Here is a 22,551-nt window from a genome sequence, read left to right as displayed (position 1 = left end):
ACCAGCCACACTGGCACGCGACATGCTCACACGGAACATGGTGGTTTGCCGAAGCTCAGCTCTGATGGACGCCTGAGTGGAGTTGGGGCGGGCACGGCCACTCCAGCTGGCGCAGAGCCTCCCGGGTGCCCCTGGGAAGGTGGGGGTGGGCAGGCCGGGGGTGGGTGGGAGGGCGGGCACCTGCTGAGTGGCACAGTGCCACGGTCCCTCCTCCACCTGGGAACTCCCTCCTCTACCTGCCAGGCTCTCCTCCGGCCGATGCATGGCTCACCCCGACAGGGCACGCCTTGCCCTTGTGGAGCCACCCCGGGCTGTGGGTGCCCTGCCCACATCGGCCCGGCACCCATTGCTACAGGAAGCTGGAGATGCTGGCTCACCAGGGTGGAGCCCCGTCACTGCCCCCAGGGCTCTCCCCAAGGGGGTGAAGCCCGGGCCAGGCGACAGCCTGGAGAGCACTGTTGCCAGCCAGTCTGTCCGGTCCCCCTCCCACCAAAACTGTCTGCTCGTCCACAGATCAATGAGAACCAGCCACAGCCCCTCATCGCCTCCTGCTGAGGCACCAGCCGCACAACGACCTTTCCTGGGCTGCTGGCACCGGGCGGTTCCCAGGACAGGGAAGAGGGGCACTTAACATGCCCAACCTGGCACTTACTGATTTGGAAGCACGGTGGTGACACCGTGGTAAGACAAGACCTGGCAGGTTTGCTGAGTCTGAGGCCTAGGCTCACGGCACATGGGGTCCCCACTGCCGTCCAAGCCACACACGCCAGCAGGACACGCTTCCCGGCCCTGTCCCCGGCCTCCAGGACACGCTTCCCGGCCCTGTCCCCGGAACCCAGGACACGCCTCCCGGCCCTGTCCCCGGAACCCAGGACACGCTTCCCGGCCCTGTCCCCAGCCTCCAGGACACGCTTCCCGGCCCTGTCCCCAGCCTCCAGGACACGCCTCCCGGCCCTGTCCCCGGAACCCAGGACACGCTTCCCGGCCCTGTCCCCAGCCTCCAGGACACGCTTCCCGGCCCTGTCCCCGGCCTCCAGGACACGCCTCCCGGCCCTGTCCCCAGCCTCCAGGACACGCTTCCCGGCCCTGTCCCCAGCCTCCAGGACACGCCTCCCGGCCCTGTCCCCGGAACCCAGGACACGCCTCCCGGCCCTGTCCCCGGCCTCCAGGACATGCTTCCCGGCTGTCCCCGGCCTCCAGGACATGCTTCCCGGCTGTCCCCAGCCTCCAGGACACGCTTCCCGGCCCTGTCCCCGGCACCCAGGACACACCTCCCGGCCCTGTCCCCGGCCTCCAGGACACGCTTCCCGGCTCTGTCCCTGGCACCCAGGACACGCTTCCCCGTGCTCTGGGACTGTGTCCCATTGAAGAGGTCACGCTGAAGCTTCGATGTCCTCCGGGGACACAACCAGCTGAGTCAGCCTTTCCCCAGGCCACGACGCCACTCACCTCTCGGTCCAGGCCGGCGGCCACGGTCACGATGTCCCCCGTCTCACTATTGATGGTGAACATGTTTTGGGATGGGCTCTGTGGGGTTTGGGTCAGGATCCGGTACCGCACCAGCCCGTTAGCCGTGGTGCTGTCGTCAGCGTCATTGGCCGTGACGGTCATCACGTAGGTGCCTGGAACAGAGAGAGCCGCTCAAAGGGAAAGGTCTGCAAAGGGCCGCTGCCACACCTGCTCCGCTCCCCACCCCTGGGCTGGCCGTCATCAGAGGGCGCTGCCCCGGGGGGAAGCACTGAAGGGTCTCTCCCAGCTCGGTCCTCTGAGGCCAGCCGCTCGGTCTGCCTCCTTCAGCAGTGGGAGCACCGGGTCTGAAAGGAGCAAGAGGAGCATGGGGCAGCTGTGGGGCCCAGCCATTGCTCTCCGAGGCGCTGGGACCATGGCACTGCCCGGTGTTTGCCGAGCCTCGACAGCGCCCATGCAGAGTGCGGTGTGCGGGGAACGCGAGGGCTCTCCGTGACACACGGCCTGGCCCAGCTGCACACGGACACACGGCCTGGCCCAGCCGGGCCCACGGACACACGGCCTGGCCCAGCCGCACACGGACGGTGTGTGACGAGCGCTTGAGGAGCCACAGGGGACAAACTGAGGGCTGCCCTAGAGGGAGGTGTGGGGACTCAGAGTCAGAGGGGTGAATTGGGGGCATGTGTGGGGGGAGTGACTGGCTTCGTTTCAGAGGTGAACAGACATTCCCTCCCTCAGCAAGTGCCTCAGTTTCCCCATCCACGAACTAGTGATGAGGTCTGCAGGGGACACTAGCATGTCCTCTGTCTGTCCATCTTCTGGCCTCAGGAGGCCCGTGGGTCAGTAATCCCTCCCTCAGGGCGGCAGCCAGTGACCCAGGTGGAGGTGTTTGCAGAGGTTTCTGGGAAACCAAAAGGCCTGTGGGCATGGGGGCCACAGCCCTTCCCACTCTTTTTGTCCCCACACATGCATGTATATATCACTGATTGGCTGCCTCCTGCATGCCCACTATTAGGGATCAAGCCCACAACGGGCACATGCCCTGACCGGGAATTGAACAGTGACCTCTTGGTTCATAGGTTGATATTCACCATTGAGCCACACTGGCTGGGCACACAGGCATATATTTTTATTGAAATAGCAGAGGCCCAAATGCATGAAATTCATGAAAGGGGCTTGGCCTTCACAGCGCGATGGTTGCCCTCGGTCTTTGCAGCTGTGGCGACAGCCCCGGCTTTATCCAGAAGGTCGTTCAGCTGTCCGGTCTAATTAGCATAGTATGCTATTGTTATTATAGACTAGAGACCCAGTGCACAAAATTCGTGCATGAGGGGAGTTGTTCAGCCCAGCCTGCACCCTCTTCAATCTGGGACCCTGCAGACATCCCTTTCACAATCTGGAACTGCTGGCTCCCAACCGCTCGCCTGCCTGCCAGCCTGATCACCCCCTAATCACTCCCCTGACAGCCTGGTCAATGCCTAACTACTTCCCCTGCTGGCTCAATTGCCTCTAACTGCCCTCCTCTGCTGGCCTGATCACCCCAACTGCCCTCCCCTGCCAGCCCAGTAATCCCCAACTGCCCTCCACTGCAGGCCTGGTTGCCCTCAACTACTCTCCTCTGCTGGTCATGTTGTGGTGGCCATCTTTGACCACATGGGGTGGCAATCTCGCTCAAGGACATGAGGGTCAATTTGCATATTACCTCTTTATTATATAGGATAAGTCACATATAATAAAACTCACCCTTTAAAAATACACAAGTCAGGGGTTTGTTTATTCACAGTTGTGCAACTGTCTAGAATCTAATTCTGGGGCATTGCCATCACCCGAAGGAAATCTGCATCCCTGAGCAGCCAGCTCCCTCCCGCTCCCTGGCCTCTGGCAACCACTGACCTACTTTCTGTTTCTGCGGATTTGCCTCTTCTGGACACTTCCTACAGACAAACCCGTACTCTGTGGCCTGTGTGTCTGGCTTTCTTAACCAAGCTGTCTTTTCGAGGTTCGTGCCTTTTCATGGCAGAGTAACATTCCATTGTTTGGGGTTACTTGCCCCAGTTGCTGCCTGGGTACTTGCTGGGGGTGAACAGTAGGCTCTGTGCTCAGACCATCACAGCGAGAATGACCGACACCCCGTACCCTGCTGCTCACATGCTGGGGAGGGAGGGAGGGAGGGAGGGGAGCGGCATCACTGCCGACTAGGACAAGGGCTTTGTGGGAACAAAGAAGGCGGGCGTGCAGCTGGAGCGAGGTGAGAAGGGGAACTCGAGAGGAACCGGAAGGCCTCTCTGAGAGAGGTGGGTGGGGAGGGGCAGAGGCCGTGGGACAGGGAGGAGCTCTGCCTGTTGTGGGCAGAGGAGGATGCACCTGATGGGGCTGAAGATGGTGGGGCCTACAGTGAGGACTCTGGACTTTATTCTAAGATCAGAGGGAAGCCAGGATTGTGCTTTCATCAGGGGAGTAAGTGATCAAGTTTGTGTTTTTAAGACATATACCGAAAGCAGACTGTTAGAAGTCAGAAGTATTGGTGGTTGGAAGGTGGACAGTAAGAAGGTTAATTCATTCATTGGATTTTGTATAGGATTGGTTGTAGTTAGACCAAAATGTTGCACCGACTAGGATATTCATTCATTCATTCATTCATTCATTCCTTAACACATCATTATTAATTGTCTTCTAGGGGGAAAAAAGAATGTCTATGTTTTGAGAACAGAACTCTAGAAAAAAGTTCTCCAAGTACTTCTCCCACTTAGTTCATGCCATGAATATATTCTCAAAGAATTGTGTGTAAAGCCAGTTTTAATGAATTTAATTATGAGCAGAATTTCCCCAGAGGGAAATTAAGTATCTTAAAAAAAAATATAGGAAGTTCTATTTTTAGCAAATGGTGGGCTATGTTTTTATACCAGTCTTTTCCCCAAGGAAAATCAGAAAAGCTAGGTAAAAATCCTATATAATAAATGCCTAATACGCTAAGTGTTCGGTCATCTGTTTAACCAATCAAAGTGTAATATGCTAATGATATCCTAAGGCTGCTTAACCATTTGCTATGATGTGCACTGACCACCAGGGGCAGACACTCCAACTGGTAGGTTAGCTTGCTGCTGGGACTGGTCATTTGGGACTGAGTGACATGCCCTGGAGCCCTCCCACAGTCCCTCTCCAACTGGACAATCTCCTGCATCCCTCCCCAACCCCAATCATACACTGGTGGGGTCCCTCAGCCTGGCCTGAACCCTCTTGCAATCCAGGACCCTTCAGGGGATGTTGGAGAGCTGGTTTTGGCCTTATCCTGCAGGCTAGGCCAAGGGATCCCACTGGTGCACGAATTTGTGCACTGGGCCTCTAGTGTAAAATAAAAACACCTGCTTAAAGGCATTAAAGAACCACCAAGTAATGCAGATAAAAGATAAATACCTGGGGTCATCTTTTCTTAGAAGACATTTGCTGATTCTGAAGTTGGCTGCTGGGAAGAGCTACATCGAACGTTCAATGGGAACAGGAATAAGTGGCCTGAGCTTAGGGTTGCCCGGAAGGAAAGTCCCCAAAGAACTCTCTAGTCCAAGGCCGGACCCTGAAGGGCAGCACTCTAGGAATGAGGGTGACCTGGGAATAAATAGGCTCTGACAGAGGTAACTTAGGGTAAGAGATTATTAGTGTCCCCTGCTGGGAACAAAAGTAAATTTCCATGGAGGGAGATGACATCCTCCAGAGCTCAAATGATCTCTGCAATTCTTCCTGTGCAAGAGGCAGTGGACGAGGTGTTCAAGCACACAAACCAACTGAAACATAGAGGAAAATAGGCCATGGCCAGCCCGGAGAGTCAGGGACAGAGCAGGTAGGAGCAGACTGAAAACAAACACAACTCAGCTCAATGTGTTCAAGGAATTAAAAGGATGAGATGGAATTCCTTTTTCAGAGAACTACAATAGAAACTATAAAAAAATAAAACAGAAAATTTATATTTGAAAGAGTATGGAAATCAGACTGAGTAGATGTAAAAGCAGATTAAATATAAGTAAAGAGAGAGTCAATGAGTTGGAAGATGCACCAAAGCATAAGAAACTCAGCGTAAGAAACTTGAGATGTGAACGGGTCCACTGTATGTATAACTGGAGTCCCAGAAGGACCAAAGAGAAAGAATGGAACAGGCACAATATTTGAGGAGATGAAAGCTGAAACATTCCCCAACCAAAAGGAGCTGTCAAGCTGCAGGTGGAAGAAGCACTAAAAATTCTAAGTGGGATAAATATGAAGAAACCCACAACAAGGCCTCTCAGTCAGACTGCTAAAACCAAAGATAAAAAAGTCACTTTGGGTGTTGGGCACACAGTGCAATATGCAGATTTTCAACATAGAAATCTACACCTAAAACCTATGTGACCTCTTAACCAATGCCATCCCAATAAATATAATTAAAAAAGATAAATTTAAAAGCAGCTGGAAAATTTTTCAAATGGCATAAAACTTTTAATGGGACTAAAACTAACTTCTCAGTAGAAATGATGGGTGCCAGAAAACAATGGGATGAAAGAAAATAATGGAAAACCCAGAATTCTTTATTTTAAGCTTTCTAAAATTAAAAGTGAGATAAAGGCTTGTTTAGACAGTCACAAAGAGGGCATTCGCCATCTGGAGGCCCAGATGACTGGCTGGTAACAAGACCCTCCCTCAGTTCCAGGCTCATCACAAAATAGTCTTAGATCTGGGCCTCTGCCTTCTTGGCTAAGCTCAGAAATATGATTTTTTAAAAACCAAATGGCATACTTTTGATAATTCTCTTCTGATTGCAAAATAAAACACACTCACAGTAACCAGTGTGTGTTCACTGGATATCTCAGTCACCGGTGGCCCTGGCCCTGGACACACCTCAGGTCTGCATCCCAGCGACTGAGCCCGAACCTCACGCCTTCCACCCATGGCTTTTGCTTTTTACAATCCACTTTGTTAGCAATCAAAGAGATAAAGGGAAGAAATTTTGCACAAACCAGATGAGCAAATATAATCCTATATAATAAAGAGGTAATAGGCAAATTGACCCCCACACCATCACAGATGGTGGTGCACACAGTGGAGGCTGGGTTCCTGTAACAAACCGTAACGAGTGATCAGCAGGGATCTGAGGCTGCCTGGTGCCAGGCTGGGGAGGGGACCTGAGGCTGTGCCCCCTGCCCGGTGGGTTTGAGGGGTGGGGCTGGCCGGGTCTAGGTCTCTTGCGATTTTCAGGTGCATGCGGCTAGGTGGGGACTTGATTCTGGGTCCTGTGGTGCACCCCAGGCCCTGACAGGAGGAAGATTTTCATATACAGTTTACTAATTTTATTTCATCTCTGACACTTCTATTATAGAGAAAGGACAAATAGCAATATTAAATATTTCCTCTAATTAATTCCCTTTTCATGTTCATGAATCTCATGCACCGGGCCACTAGTTTTAAAATAAGGATGAGACCTACTGTGGGGACCTGCCCCCACAGTCTCAGGTCCTGGAGGCAGTTTGGCCATCGGTGTCCAAACGCTCTTCCCATGTGCCCACTCGCAAACCCACGTCTAGGAATTTGCCCCAAGGAGCAGGCCACGGATGTGGGGCAGAGACTGCTGTGCCCAGGCGCCCATGGGGACGGCAAAAGTGAGCCCTCGACACTGTTTACTGAACACCTACTATGCGCCCGCTTTAAATCCTGCAGGACAGGGCAGGTGTGACCTCTCCTGGCGGCTGCACCCGTCCTCGCGGGCCATCTCCGCTGCGTCAGTGTGCAATCTCCTCTTCTCACAAGAGCACGGCCACGGGGGCTCAGGCCCGCCCTGCCGGACTCATTTTAACTGGGTCCATCTGCAAAGACCTTATTTCCGAAAAGGTCCCATCTGAGGTTCCATCTGAGGCTCCACGTGGACGTGGTTTTGGGGGATTGGCTGAGGCTGAGGCGGGCTCATGCTGGCAAACCAAGCCCTGTGGCAGGCAGACCTGCCCACCAGTGACCTCTCTGTGGCCTCAGAGACTTTGGAGCAGGGCTCGGTGCTCCATCCGGTCAGATCGTGGCTCCGTCACTCTCAGGACCAGCTTCACCTGTCCCCGAGCCTCTCAGAGCCAGGGGCTCCTCCTCTGGAAGCCAGGGGTCCCTCCTGGGGTCCCGGGGAGAGCGGAAGAGCCCCCTGTGAGCTGGGCACTGGGGAATGATCTGGGTGGCTGGGTCTGGGTCCTGGCACCAACGTCCCCTCCTGGCCCCTGCCTTCTTCAGCTGGGGGTCTGAGTCCACACAGCCTCGAGCCCCAGCTCCCCGCTGCCACAGGCCTCCGGAAGTGTCAGCCCCCCTGGAAACAATCTGTGGGGGTCCCCGCACCTGCCCTCTGCAGGGGGAGCGGTCGCCTGCAGCAAGTGCGATCCGGGGACCAGGCCGCCGGCCGCCTGGGCTGGGGAGGTGGGAAGTGGCCCTCCCTGGAGCCCTCAGCCTCTGCCCCGGAGAAGGAGAGGCGGGGCTGTTCTCAGCAGATGAGATGGGACAGGGGTGGAGTGTTCTGCCCTGCAGGGCTCTGGCTCCCGACTTCACTTTATATCAGTCATGCGGTGGCCGAAGGCGGGCCGGCCTCCGAGGGGCTCCTGTAGGTACTGCCAGGCGCCTTAAAGGATTAATTTCACAAGCTTCAAATTGCAGTTTAATTTGAAAACTAATTCAGCCCCATAATTGGCTCTCTGCTCAAATCACTGAGGCTAAAGATTTAAATTCTTAATATTCAGATGCCTTCCGAGCGCGCCATCTGTGCACTGGGCCGTGTGCGCACCTCGGGGGCCTCCGCCGGCCCAGGAATAAATTAATAAATAAATGGCGCACTAATAGAATAATCTGTGTAAGCGCAGAACCCGCGTTATATGGATGAAGGTTTCTTGGACTTCATTTGCCGCTCGTAGGTTTCTCTGCTATTTAATATTTCAAAGTGACATTAATTAAAAAATTTAAAGCACAGACCTTCACACCGTTATAAGGGGTGAGAGAAGCAGGAATCCCACCGAGAGCCCTTTTAGAACAGGTAATACGAAGGCATCTTTGCGCGGGAAGCTCTGGTCTGGGCTGGGCCTGGTGGGAGCCACTGGGAGAAGGCTGGAGCGTGCGCTGTGTGTGTGTGTTGTTGGTGGAGGTTGAGGTCTGCCCTGAGCGCTGGGAGCTCGTTTTCTGGAAAGCTGGCTGCGGGGCGTGTGGCAGGGAGTGTGACCAGTTGCAGGACGAGCACTGGCCATGCCTGATGCTGCGGGCCTGGCAGAGGCCCCCCCCCCCACGTGGGAGTGGGCGCTCCCGGGTAACCCTGCCTCGCGGGCTGACGGGAGCATCGCCAGGCTCCACTCACTAGCGTGTCCTTGGTGCTGCACTAAAGTAAAAGGCCTTCGCAGGGAGAGGCCACAGCATTCCTTGAGATCAATAAGAACAGCTGCTCTGAAGTCACTAATTCAGGAAAAGCCGGAGTAGCTCCAACGGAGACAAGGCGATGTATTACAAGAAAGGGAGGGACAGTTCCATGGACGGCAGGAAGGCGTTGCTATTGGTGCAGATCTAGGAACCTTGTGTCACTGGGAGTCACATATGTGCTTTATTGTTAATTTGCAGACAGCTGTTTGGGATACAATGTTGCCCAGGCCGGGCCCAGAGGTGACTTTACCGTTTTAACATCCAGAGGTTTGAGGCCACAGAAGGGGAGACAGTCAAACAGACAATTCCATCCCCCCCGGCTTTATGCCCGAGGCTCCCCCCTCGGCTTCCCGGCTCCTCACCAACGTGTTCCCTTGTCGGGGTCGCTGGGAGGGCCTGGCTCTCTGCTTACAGAGAGAGCAGCGGCGGAGGCCAGAGGGAGGCGCCCCTCACCCCAGACCACCATGCACGTCAGTCCCTGGAAGGCCTTCCGCACCCTGGAGCCGTCTGACCCCGCTACACCAAAGAGGCTTCTGTAACATTGAGGGGGGCGTAGGGTGGGAAGCTCCTGTCCCCAGATGAGCTACCCACGCCCCAGAAGGCTCTTCGGAGCTGAGTTTCCCTGGTTTTCCGTGGGCCCCACCCTGGAGCCCTCGCCAGCCTGGCACCAGGATGCCCCCTTCCTGGCGGTTCCTCTCTATGGCCACAGGCGGTAAGCCTGGCCGTGGCTTTGACACTGACAGGGAAGCAACGGGGGACTGTTTCCAGGGCCTGGGAGTCTCCTGCCCCAGAGGGCCAGGCGGGACTCTGTTCGGAGTCAGCCCTGCCTGGACCAGCGTGAGTGAGGACACGAAGGTGGGTCCGAGGCAGCACCAGGGCTGTCTGGGACGGAGACGGACTTGGGGCCCCTCGGCTCTGGATGTCAGTCACACTGCGTCCAGCACAGTCCCGGAGGGCACAGGGGTGAGTGGGGAAGGGGCCCCTCAGGATCTGTGGGCGGTGGTGGCCCCTCCATCCTGGGCTCGGGCTTCTCCGGCTCGGGGAGCAGACACGTGGGGTCTGCCTCTCTCATCCTCGCGATAAAGCCAGAGCAGGACGGGAAGACTTCTCCATCAGTTCGTTTTACATAAGACCAGGAGGTTTGATTTGTGACAGAAAACCCAGGCCCCTCAGGGGAGGTCCCGGGCCCCAGCACACCTGCTCACAGGTGAGCACGGAGCCTGCCGCCCTCGCACCCCGGCTGCTGGGAGAGGCAGCTGCTGGCCGCTGTGTGCTTCCCCTGCCTGCTCGCAGCTCCTCTGCCTGCCCTGCCCTCAGGGACTAGCCCCATTATTTCTGCCACATCCAGTTCCCTTCCTGACAGCAGCCGGCCCTCGCCTCTGGGTTCTGAGAGGATCCAGGGAAAACACAGGCCGCCCTGTTGAAGCAGCAGCCCCGAGGGAGTGTGACAGCCGCCTCCGGGGAGTGGAGTGATGACACCTGTTTGTCCTCCCGCCCAGTGGGGCGGAGCGGGGGCAGCTGGGAGGCGGCCTGGCCAGAGCCCTCCTGGCCCAGTGTTCAGGTGAACAGGAACACGGATCACTACGGTTCTGCTCAGAGGGTTGGAGGGCAGCTCCCGGGTGAAACGGTTCTGTGTGTCTGAGCTCCACACACACCGGCCCCTGTATCTCAGTGGCTGCTCCGGGCAGCCCCCGAGCCTCCCGGGTGGCCCTTGGGTGACCCCTTCTGACCCTCATAATCGGAGACCGCAGTGCGGGCCGTGCTTCTCAAACGCAGGCACCGAAGACACCACCTGGGCCACTTGTCTGACCAGCCCAGGCCCTCCCTCCGCACCCCGCCGGCGTGACCTGCCCCCCACACGGCGCCCGCCGCCCTGGGCCGAGCTCCAGAGCCCGCATGGGATCTGACCGCACGGCGGGCCCACGCCCCGGTCGTTACGGACCCAGAGCCCCCGGTCGCAGGCTGAGCCAGAGCGGCACATGACCGTGTGTCCTCACTGATGCTCGGTCGGATCTGAGGACGAGGGGCTCCTGGTTACGCACCAAGGGGACCGAGGCCTCAGCACGGCTCACCCCTCTGGCGGGGAGGTCCGGCCTCCCACGGCTCCCTGAGGTGCCTGGGATAAAGCCCCCATGTGGTCCCGGAGACTGCGAATGGCAGGCCTTCTGCCTGACCTCACCGGGCCCGGCCCTGAGCACGTGCCTGCGCCTTCCCCAGCCTCCCTCCACACGCTATCCATCCAGCCCTGCACCGGTCCCAGCCCTGCCCTCTCCTCACACGCCGGCTCTGGCCCACATGTCGGCTTCAAGGAGGGGTCCTCCCTGCCCACAGGGTCCCGTCTGAGCCTCTCCTCCCGGCGATGGCTGCTCGCTCTTGGACAAGCTCACGTTTGTCTCACTGAGCACCACTCAGCTCACAGCACCGCCGAGGGGTGCTCGGTGAGCACCTGCTGGTGCGCTCACTGCGCTGTGTCCCCCCCCCCCCCCGCTGCCCGGTGCGTCGGCTGGCTCACCCGGCTTGGAGCCCTCGTCCACTGAGCCGTTGTAGACCTGGTTGAGGAACTCGGGGCGGTTGTCGTTCATGTCGATGACGTAGATGTACAGGTCGATGGGGTTCTCCACCTTGTTGCCGTTCATGTCCACCGCGTGGGCTCGCAGCTGGAAGCGGCACGGGGGACAGCCTGAGCCTCGGGGGCCCTCCGGACTGTTCGCCGGGGAGCGGCACGTTCCCTGGCACTGAGAGCTGGGGAGGGAGGCAGCAGCGTGGCTCCCGGGGAGGGCTGGCTGGGTGGGGTGGACACATCACAAAGCTGCTCTGAGCCTCAGTTCCCTTTTCTGAGGAGGTGGGAGGGGTGGGGGGGCAGGGAGGCAGGGGAATGGGGGGACAGGCTGTGGGAGAGGGGGGTGGGGGAGGCAGGGAGGCGGGGGAGGGGGCTGGGGGCATGGGAGGATGGATAGGGTGCTGGGCAGGAGCTGGGGTGACAGAATCCCAGTGCTGAAGCCACCTGGGAGCCAGCTTGGATCAGCTCTGACCAACAGCCAGTGCAGGTCCACCCACCGCCACTGAAGAAAAGTCCTCGGGCCAATGTGGGGCTGAACTGCGAGTCCTGCTACCGGAGGTCAGGCCTGCAGAGACCCAGATGCAGCGGCTGAGGTTACCCTGGGCCAGGGGTCCAGCCGGAAAGGAGATGAGTGGCCAGGCCTGGAGGCGAGGGCGGCCCCTGGCCCAGGGGGGCGTTTTCTGTGCCGCCAGGACAATCAGAAACGAACCCTCTAATGGAACAAGGCCACTTGGCCAGCAGCTGCCTCCTGCTGGGCCCGCGGGAGCCAGTGCTCCGGTGCCCGTGAGGCTGGAGGCACCGGCTGACCAGAGACGGGGCCTCAGGGCGGGCACCTGGCCATGCAGAAGGGGATGCTGGGCTGGGCTGGCAGAGACTGGAGTCGCTATGCTCGGGAGGGGGACAAGCCTCTGCGCCCCTCCCCTCCTTCTCACTCACTCAGGTGTTCACGGGCGCACACCCTGGCTGAGGTCCCTGCAGACCCCAGGGGGCCGGTGCCTCTGGGAGGGACAGAGAACGAGGCCCGGGGTGGAGAGCCAGGCTCGCCTGGCCAGAGGCACGGCAGGCACCACCGGAGCCCGAGAGGGAGGGGCACTGCTCCCACGTGCCCAGGTGCCGCCTCGTAGCCACCACGGCAGGTCTGGCGAGGCCCAGGCCCGGCTCAGAGGCGGGGGTGGGAGGCCTCGGGCAGCCCCGTGGGCGAGGGCCGTGACCTTGGCCGGGAAGGCCTCGGGCCAGCCCGCCCCGAGCGGAGACCGGGGACACTCACGTGGTAGGAGGCCCGCTCCTCCCGGTCCATGGGCCGCGTGACGTACATGCGGCCGGACATGGAGTCGATGCTGAAGACCTCCATGGGCGGCTGGTCGGCGCCCACGCCCGTGACGCTGTACCGGATTGGAATGTCGTTGTCCTTGTCCGACCGGATCTGGAGGAGGAGGAGGGAGAGGACGGTCAGCGGCCGGAGGGGGGACGCGCTGCCCATCACACCAGGCCTCCGAGCCCATCCCCGAGCGGCAGCGGTGCCGGGCTTGCTGAGCACCAGGATTCCAGGGGCAAGGCTCTGCGGAGGGGACACAGCAGGGACGCAGCCTCGGCTGAGACGAGGGCCATGGCTGGCAGACGCCTGACCGCCATCAACCAGGGGGAAGGCCGCGGCCGGCGGCCGGCAGGGGCGGACTCTGAGGGAGGAAAGTGGCCCGCACACGTGTGCGGCTGTGTCACCCCGCAGGGAGGCAGGGCGGTTTGGATGTGCACGGATGGAGAAAGTACATGGTCCCGCTCCTGGGACAGAGGCCTGGAGGGCTGAGTGGTCCCTCGGAGGGAACCGCAGCGCCAACCTCAAGCACAGGGCTGCCCGCCCCCGGGCAGACACGGGCGTCCGCCGGGAGCGGGCCTGCAGGAGGCGCAGCTCTGCTTGGGAGCCGGGGGCCAGGTCACATTTGGAATAAAACGGACACATGAAACCTAAAAAGACTCCACTAAGCAGAACCGGCAGGGCCTCGTCCTGGAATAACGCAATTCCAGTTTAATGCTGCCACGTACAGAATCCCAGGGATTTTGAAAGCACCTGAAGTAACCATGGGGCTAGGGCGGGATCGAGGCTGCACTCAGAGGCTGGTTAGAAACGTAACAACGATGACTCCCACACACCACGCCCGGAACTGGGCTGAGGGGAGCCCTCGCAAAGCCTTCACTTTGAAAGTCTAGTGCTTGAAAGGGGCCGCAGCGAGGAGAGTGCCACACAGCAGGGCAAGCAAAGAACATGTGTGTGTGTGTGTGTGTGTGTGTGTGTGTGTGTGGAGGGGGCAAAGAGGGGGCCGGCAGAGGTGGGAACAGAAGCCCTGCCTCTGGGAACAGGAAACGAGGAACTGATAGATCAGTTTGAGAGCTGCCCTCAGGGAGGAAAAGCCTCCGGAGAACAGCTGCACCTCGGCAAATGTAAGATAAAAACCTGAGTTTCCTTAACATGTTATTTACTTCATTGGTAAGTTCGAAATCTTAATAACAATGGCTTTTTTTTTAAAGAAAATGTAAAAGTTTGAACTTGACTCGGAGAGACCACTGCTCGGTGACATTCTGCAGGAAGTGCCGTAGGACAGGACAGCGCCCCGGAGACACCACTGATTCCCGAGCAGAGCACCCCCCACGAGGGGCTGTGCAGGCGCCGCCCAGCAATGCTCTCTGTCGCATCCATGTTTTTCCCCTTCTTCCCCACTCCCTCTCTAAAATCAGTGAAAACATTTAAAAAGGCGAATGACGGGGCACGAGTTGGCGGCAAGGACTCCTGCCCTTCCCAGAAGAATGGGAAACGGGGGCGCCGTCTACCTCGCAATCAGAGGAGGTAAGACTTCCATTACACAGGCGTGTGCAGGTCCGTGCAAGCCTAGGGGAAGCACACAACACACACACACACACACACACACTCACACGCACACTCAAGTGCACACAAATTCACAGACTTATAGGCCCACACACATGCTCAAATGCAGATACACTCATGCATGCACACACTCTCCTGTACACATACACACACTCATGCTCACGCATTCATGCACACTCATACACACACACCTATGTGCACACACTCACACACATGCACACATACCCATGTGTGCACACACACATATTGTCTGCTAGCAGTGTCTTTGCTCTGGGTCCTCTCTCTGACGGTCTCACTCTCCTTGGTCAGGCAGGGTCTCCATGGCTCTGTCTGAGCAGCACACATCAATCCTGGTTTTAGGCCTTGGTCTGGGGACAGATGCCACCCCCACACTGTCCCCTTGAGCCCAGAACCCCCTGAACTTGACTTTGCTCTGTCAGCACAGCCAGCCCGGTTCCTCCTGCTGGAGGTGACACGCTGGCCCCTGGCCTTCCGTCTTTGGCCAGTGGTCTCACTGGTGGTGCCAGGCACCCCAGGACCAGCTCCGCCCGCTCTTCGTCACATCCTCCCTGCTGCCCACAGGGGGGGTCCTTCAGACACAAAGGCTGACCTGCTCAGACCAGCCCCGGCCAGGCAGCAGAGTGGGGACTCAGGAAGACTTCTTTCTGAGGGCCTGGCTCCATTCCCAGGGGTGTTGAACAGGAAGGTGGCTCTCCATGGCCGAGATCCATCTTCTCCACCCATGGAGAGTTTGCACCAAGACTTGGTCACCAGGGAAATGGGGCAAAAGCTGCAAGTCTAGGTCAGAGAAAGGAAAGCCGGTCTGCCGCCTGGGCTGGCATTGCTCCTTGGTGCTTGGAGAACAGCTTAAAGGAGACTACACCGTGCTGAGGAGAGAAGGGAACGCTCAAGCAAGGCTTGCTGTGGGTGAGGGACCACTTCTGCTTCCAGGAATGCAGAAGGGTCTAGAATAAGCATGTCAAACTCAAAGGCTAACACAGGCCAAATAAAAAGGTTTAAGCTTATGAGGGCCACAAAAAAACCTCCAAAAGCTTCAATTTTCATAGAAATGTAGGTTTATTTCGATAGAAACATGCTGAATACAAAGGGCTAACTAAATGAGTAATTGTTAACATAAAATAATAGAACATTTTAATAAAAATTAATATTTTTTTTGAACATTAACTTACCAGGCACTAAGTAACTGTCCAAATTAACAAGTGTCATGCAAATAAACCTATTTTTCTTGTTCTCTGAAAGTGAAATATTTCCTGTTGTGCACACCAAACAAGTCAGTCTAAGAGTAATGCATGGCCATCAGCTGCTAAAATATTCGCTGCTGGTATTAGTGGAGAGAGTGGTGTGCTTGCACGTAAGGCACATAAGGGAAATGAATGCAACATGATTATAGTAATCAGTCAATAGGGAATGTTGTAGTTCGTTATTAATAACTAGAAGCCCCGTGCACAGATGTGTGCACTGCAGGGGCGGAGGGGCGGACCTCGGCCTGGCCTGTGCCCTCTCACAGTCCAGGACCCTTCAGGGGATGCCCGCCTGCTGACCTAGGCCCAATTCCCAGGGCCAAGGCTGGCAGTCAGACATCTGGGCCCCCTCAATCCTTACCGCCTGCATGCAGTGGAGGCGGGGGAGGCTCCATCACTGCCCTGTGCTTGCCAGCCCTGAGTCCAGCTCCCAGTGAGAGCGCACTGGTCACCACGGGCAGCTCAATGCAGGAACTGCCCCCTGGTGGTCAGTGTGCATCATAGCAACTGGTCATTCTGTAGTTTAGTTGATTTGCTTATTAGGCTTTTTATCATATAGGATTATGTACAACAGGATCTTGTAAAAATTAAGTTAAGAAATTTTTATTAAAATGTTTCTTACATACCATTATATTGGCTGGGCTGCAAAAATATTTGTTGTGGGCTGCATGTGGTCTGTGGGCCGGGAGTTTGACATGCTTGTTCTAGAATATTGGTGAGTCCAGGATCCAGGGGCTCCCTTTGACTATAGATTAAGAGCAGGGCACTTGAAGTGCACAGTAGGCCCGCAAACAACATTGGTTATCTTGCACTGGATGGAGGAGGGCGTGTAAGCCAGGGCCAGACGGCCTATCTTTTACAGGGAAATTTAATTATAAAACTTCAGAAAAGAGAGATGTCGTTTTTTGCAGAGAAATCGTGTTATATTTGACCATTGGCTCATTTGCCTAATTCTCCAGGTGCCGTTCAGGGGTACCTCCTGAAACCCGGTGTTGTGCTTCCAGGGCTCTTTGTCCAAAGCCCCGCTGGGCACCGTACCCCCAGCCTGCTGGGCACCGTGTCCCCAGCTCCGCTGGGTACTGTGCCCCCAGCCTGCTGGGTACCGTGGGGAGAGGAACGCAGGCCGGGTGCAGTGCCCACGTGTGTCTGGGAGGCGGGAGGTGTCACGCAGCACGCCGCCCCAAGTGGGGAGCAGGCCGGCAGCTTGGTTTAGCCCGAGAACACCCTCTCCCACGTTTGCTGTGAGGACACAGCAGACGTTGACAGAGTGGCCTGCTCTAAAGGGACGTCCACATCCAAACAGCTCAAGTGCCGGACTGCGGGAGTGCCGGCTTCCTGCTCCCTGGGGGCCTCTGGCGGGCCCCCCAAGGAGGAGGATTTGCCCAAATTCAAATGAACTGAAAGTGGAGAAAAGTTGGCATGTGCTTGAATTGCAAACAACTCAGAGACACCTCCCGGAAGCACTGCAGAGAGACGCCACGGGGACAGAGCCATCAGGATGCAGCCTCCACAGGCCCTCCGGCTGCAGGCAGTGCCCACCAGTGCCCCGGCTCCCAGCACCCCTGCCCCCGCGTCCTGTGGGCCCTGCCCTGAACTGAGACACGGCCCTGCCTCCTGCGCCACGGGCCCACATAGAGGCATCCACAACACGATGCCCTCCGTAACTGTGAGGTGTAGTAGGACCGCTGGGCCAGCAGTGGCCAGTGAGAGACCTGGTGGGAGAACTTAGGGCCAGGGTTAACGAGAAAGTCAGGTTCCAATGGAATGTTTGGTCTTGTCCACTGCTACACACGATTTCCGGACACACACACACACATACACACACACACACACACACAGAGGCACATGCACAGGCACACACACACAGGCGTGCACACAATACACAAACTACATACACATAGGCATATACACACAGGCACACACATAGGCACAAACACATACATAGGTGTGCACACACACAAACTGCACATATATAGGCACACACATACACACATACATGCATAGGCACACACACAGGCGTGCATACACATATACAAACGCATAGGCACACACATAGGCACACATACACATAGGCACATACACACAAGCACACACACATAGGTGCACACACAGGCACACACAGACATAGGCACAGACGCAGGCATACCCACAGACAGGCACACAGCCACATAGGCACACACACACACAGGCTTGCACAGACATATACAAACTGCACACACATACACACATACTTACAGATGCAAACACACAAACTGTACACACATACCCACCTGTGAGCATACATGCATCACCAGCCCTCCGGGAAGGTGAGGACGGCTCTGCCTCTGAGCAGGCTTGCCCACCATTGGAAGGTCCCGTTGATGGCGTGGGAGCACGCGAGAGAGCTTTCCCAGTCCTCAGGATTGCCACCCCCGCACAGGATGAGAATTTGTAGCAAAGTGTGTTAGCTCTTTTTCCTTGTGCGATATTAAACTCAGCGATTTCCCGAGAAAACGGATTGTACTTCTTACTTCCGTTCCCCGTGGGGCACTCAGCTCCCTGCCACAGCCCCCAGGTCTCGGAGCAGAACACCCGCCGCCATCCCTGGACCAGCAGGACGCTGGCGGCGGGGTTGCGCTTGGCGTGACTGCGGTGGCCAAGAGGGCATTTTCTTTTAAAACCCGATCCGCGGAGCACAGAGCTGAGTCTGTTTCACCGAAAGGCACGTGTAGTCCGGAACCTCGGCCAGCCCTGCTGCCAGGCCCCAAGGGGCAGCTTGTTTTTCATGCTGAGAATCGGGCCTTTCTCAGGCTCCCGTGTTTGCCCGCCCACACGCCCTCCTCAGTGCTGAGCACTGGGGATCCCCTGCACCAGTTCCTGGTCCTTAGAAACACGGCACAGCTGTCTCGGTCCCGAAGGGGGCACAGCGGCATGCACACAGTAGGTCCTCAATAAGTTTTGGGTGAGCAGACAAAACAGGTGCACCCTGCCTGGGGGGAGCGGCAGCCAGGCGGCTGGTGCCAGGCCACGGCGGGCAGAGGCCCTAAGGGTGTGGGGGCGAGAGGGCCCCCAGGACGGGCTTCACAGCCAGGGGGAGGGAGGCTGCAGGGGGCGGGCGGGCGGGCGGCCTCTCTCTCAGGCACCGGGCAGCTGTCTGAGGGGAAGAGAATGAGCAGGGAAAGGGGAAGAGAAGAGGAAAGAAGGGGAAGGGTCTGGGAGAGAATTGAGGTGTGTGCCCCCCTGCCCCCAGGCTGGCTCACCGGGGTGCAGGCCCCCCTCTGAAAGGACAGCCAGGACTCCTGCCCCCACCCCGGGGCCTTCAAGAAAAACCCCAGAGTGTCAGCCCCACCCGCCATCTCGTCCAGCCAGCTGCAGACAGGGGCGGCGGGAGGCGCCTGTACACGCAGAGGGGAGGGAGGAAGCGGGCTCCCAGGCCTCCCAGGGCCACGCGCCTCTCAGCACCCCGCACACAGGCTCAGGAGCCCGCCCCGCACACAGGCTCAGGTGCCCGCCCCGCACACAGGCTCAGGTGCCCGCCCCGCACACAGGCTCAGGTGCCCGCCCCGCACACAGGCTCAGGTGCCCGCCCCGCACACAGGCTCAGGTGCCCGCCCCGCACACAGGCTCAGGTGCCCGCCCCGCACACAGGCTCAGGAGCCCGTCCCGCACACAGGCTCAGGTGCCCGCCCCGCACACAGGCTCAGGAGCCCGCCCTGCACACAGGCTCAGGTGCCGAACGGCCGGAGCCCCACGCCCAAAGCGCCACGGTGGCTGAGGTCCGAGCGCCTGCACATTCGTAGCCTTTGGGGCGGTGAGGGCCGCAGCAAGCTGAGCGGGCCCGGGCAGCGGCGTCTGGCCACAGGGAACGGCTCTCACCAGGTCACCGGGCAGCGCGGGGCCAGGTGACGAGGGTGCGGGTGTCGTCCCTGGTTCTCGAACTTCTCTCTCAGGAGGCCTGGCGTGCCTGTGTTTCCGGCGTTACAGGCTGAGGAAGTCCCGCCTTCCATGGCTTCACTAGGGCGTGCGACGGGCAGAAAGCCGCGGGGTGACTGGAAAGGGCCCTGTGGTGTCACACAGACACCGGTGCGTCACCTCCTCATGGAAAACTCACGGAAAACTCCCAGCCGCAGGAACACGAACGAGGCCGTGAGGGTGCTCGGAGGCCGTCCACGCTGCTGGGAACGCCCTCCGGTCGCCAGGGAGCAGCGGGGGTGGCTGGGCTGGGCTGTGGGGCACGGACGACGCCACTGCGGACGGAATGGCCCGCTTCCTGCTCTCCGCGACAGAGGCCGCCCTCCTCCGGGGAGCACTGTTCCCCATCGTGAGCGGTCTTGGGGAGACAGTCAGGCAAACGCCCCTCCCCTGGCCACAGACAGGCCCAGGGCCACACGGGACAGGTTGCTTCTCTCTTTGCAATGTGGATCTTAGTGAAGAGTGGCTCAGGGGAGAGTCGGGCCGGAGCCCTGTGGGTGGTGCCACCTCCCTGCCCAGACCAGAGCCCTGGGCACTCGCTGGCCAGCCTCCTGCCGGCCCGTGAGCAGCCGGGGTGCTCCCACAGGGCTCCCTGCCTGGGTCACTGGGCTTGTTTCCCGTCCCATGAAGGCAAGCCTCTGCCTGCCCCAGTTTGGCATGAGGGTCCCTGAGCACGGCCTGGCCAGGAAAGTGCAACCAGACCTACACCAGGGCCCACCCTGACCTTTTTGTGTTTTTTGCTATCCCTCATGCAAGGATATTTTTTCCATTGCTTTTTGGAGAGAGTGAAAAGGAGGGAGGGAGGGAAGAAGAAGGGAAGAAGAAGGGAGCAGACACAGTGACTCACTCAGCCCGGGAGGAATGGGAGCGGAGGAAACAGACACTCAGAACTGCCAGCCTTCCAAAGGAATGGCTGCCACTCAGCGAAATCCAGCCTGAGGCTGAGGCTGGGGAAGCCAGCACTGTGATTTAGCCGTTAAGTGAAACGGCAGTCTGTCCGGCTGCGGGAGGGCTGGCCCAGTCCCCGGCTGGGCTCCAGGGCAGCGTGAGGGGACCCAGGAAGGGAGCTGTGGAGGCAGGAGGTTTAGCAGGGGATCCTGTGTGGACTGAGTGAGGCCCTGCAGGGACAGGGCCGATGGACTGTAAGCAAACTCCATCACAGGAGGCTGTGAGGGGCAGGGACCGCCCCTCCCAGCCCCTCCCAGCCTCCAGGTCCCAGCCCAAGGCTGCCTCCTCCAGCAGCCCCCTGCCTGCCTGCCTGGGAGTGACTGCCCAGCTGCCTCTTTAAAATCACCTATACACCTGGAGCGTGTGTGACTGTTCATCGCCTGTCCCCCTCCACTGCCTGCCTCGCTCTGCCTGGGTCCTAGCACCGTGGGGAGCTCCCTCCTCCTCTGATCCCAGGACTTGACTCTGCCAAACAGAAGCAGGAGCCTAACCCTGGTGATGATTTGTGCTTTCCCGTCTTCCTCCTGGGCACTCACCAGGTGACTGCTCTGCCCTGGCCGCACTCAGCCCTTCAGCATGCCAAGCCCACTTTAGAGAGGGAGGGCCAGGAAGGAGGGGCAGGATTCGAATACAGAACTAGTGTCCCCCCCTCCCCTCGGCTAATGACCCCTGGGGAATGGGTACATCTCAGAGCACTGGGGGAGCACCAGAGCCAGGCCTGGGGAATCCAGAGGGCTTCTTGGAGGAGGCGGAGCTGAGAGGGGCGGAGTCTTCTTGGTGCCACCCCTCAAGTGCTCCAGTCTTCACCCAAAAGCAAAGCCACCAGGTATCAGTGACTTGGCGGGAGCAGAGATCAACGAACTGGTAGCTTGGAGGTGGGGCCTCGGAGTCTAGGACTTCTGCCTCGTCTCCCTCAGGCCTCAAGCCCCTGATTAGTGTCTGATCAGGGCCCAGGCCTTGGCATCTGTGCAGCCATTCCCCCGCACGGTGCCCCTCAAACCGCTCAGGAACAGCCCGGCGGCGGCAGGGGCACGCCGCACTCAGGGCCTGTATGGGAACGCGCAGCACCAGGCCCTGCGTACTAACAGTCCTCTGGAGTCCCCAGGTCTCCAGGCAGCCCTGCGATGATCAGGGACAGGGCCCTCAGAGGCTGTGGGGCCAGCTCTCTGGATCCCCATGGACAGTCTGGGCGTGGGCCGGGCCGGGGACAGCAGAAGCTATCACTTCCCGGCTTCCCCAGCGGCTTTTGGGGAAAGAGCCCACAGACAGGTCTGCGGAGAAGGGCCTGGTGTGTGTGTGTGTGTGTGTGTGTGTGCGTGCGTGCCGGGCTCACAGTGAAAGGGGGGCTGCTATGACATCAGAAAGGAGGAACGGGACGCTCTGTCAGGAATCAGCCTGCGCTGCGTCCCAGTGGGTCACGACATCTTGGGACTCTCAGGCGGGGCATGCCCTCCTCCTCCTGCCTCTGCCAGGACTGGCTGTGCCAGGCCGCTGCGGTCTCTATGACCCAGGCCATGACCCTGTGATCCTGATCCTGGGGGTCAGGCCCCGTTGGCTGAGGGATCTAGGTTGGCTGGAGGAGGTGGGCCGACCTGAGATTGTCCACAAAGGTCTTGTCCTGACCCCACCCCAAACCAGGCCCGCCTCCGGACTCGCTGCCCAGCCTCCACCATGTGATTTTGCTCCTGTTCTCTGCCATGCCCAGCCGGGCCCCCAGCTCAGCCTTGACCACACTCCCCCTCTCTCCCCCAGCCACGCCGTCTCCCTTCAGCTCCCAGACACACTGTGCTCCCCCCCTTCAGGACCTGTGCACCTGCCGTTCCCACACCTGCCTTCCTCTTCTGTGTTAACACCCGTCCACTCTCCAGTTCTCAGTCACCTCCACTCGCCCCAGCCAACTCAGAGCACTGGTTCTTCCTGTTAGTACTTCCAGTAGTTTCACTTCTGCCTCACTATATCACGTGACTCCTATTTGTCTGCCTGAGGTGCAGGGTCTCTTGAGGGCCCTGGGTCCGCCCCAGAGCAAGGGTGGGCAGGCCACAGGCTGTGACTAGAAGAAACCTCAGGGGCCACGTTACACCTAAATCAAC

At 58.6% G+C, this 22,551-nt stretch overlaps 1 protein-coding gene across 1 annotated transcript in view; it reads right to left on the bottom strand.

Moving 5' to 3' along the window:
- The window catches only part of CDH4 (cadherin 4), a 281,683-nt gene that overhangs the window by 30,428 nt on the left and 228,704 nt on the right, over positions 1–22,551 (bottom strand). The window contains exons 5-7 of the mRNA XM_036420047.2: positions 12,690–12,845; positions 11,375–11,519; positions 1,450–1,622 (exon numbers count right to left, since the gene is read on the bottom strand). Coding sequence (XP_036275940.1) covers positions 1,450–1,622; positions 11,375–11,519; positions 12,690–12,845 — 474 coding nt within the window. The remainder of the gene's footprint in view (positions 1–1,449; positions 1,623–11,374; positions 11,520–12,689; positions 12,846–22,551) is intronic.

This window comes from Pipistrellus kuhlii, unplaced genomic scaffold (genome assembly GCF_014108245.1).
Source record: "Pipistrellus kuhlii isolate mPipKuh1 unplaced genomic scaffold, mPipKuh1.p scaffold_m20_p_60, whole genome shotgun sequence".
NCBI classification, from domain to species: domain Eukaryota; kingdom Metazoa; phylum Chordata; class Mammalia; order Chiroptera; family Vespertilionidae; genus Pipistrellus; species Pipistrellus kuhlii.
The sequence above is the reverse complement of the archived record's forward strand: the minus strand, read 5'-3'. Positions and strand labels throughout refer to the sequence as shown.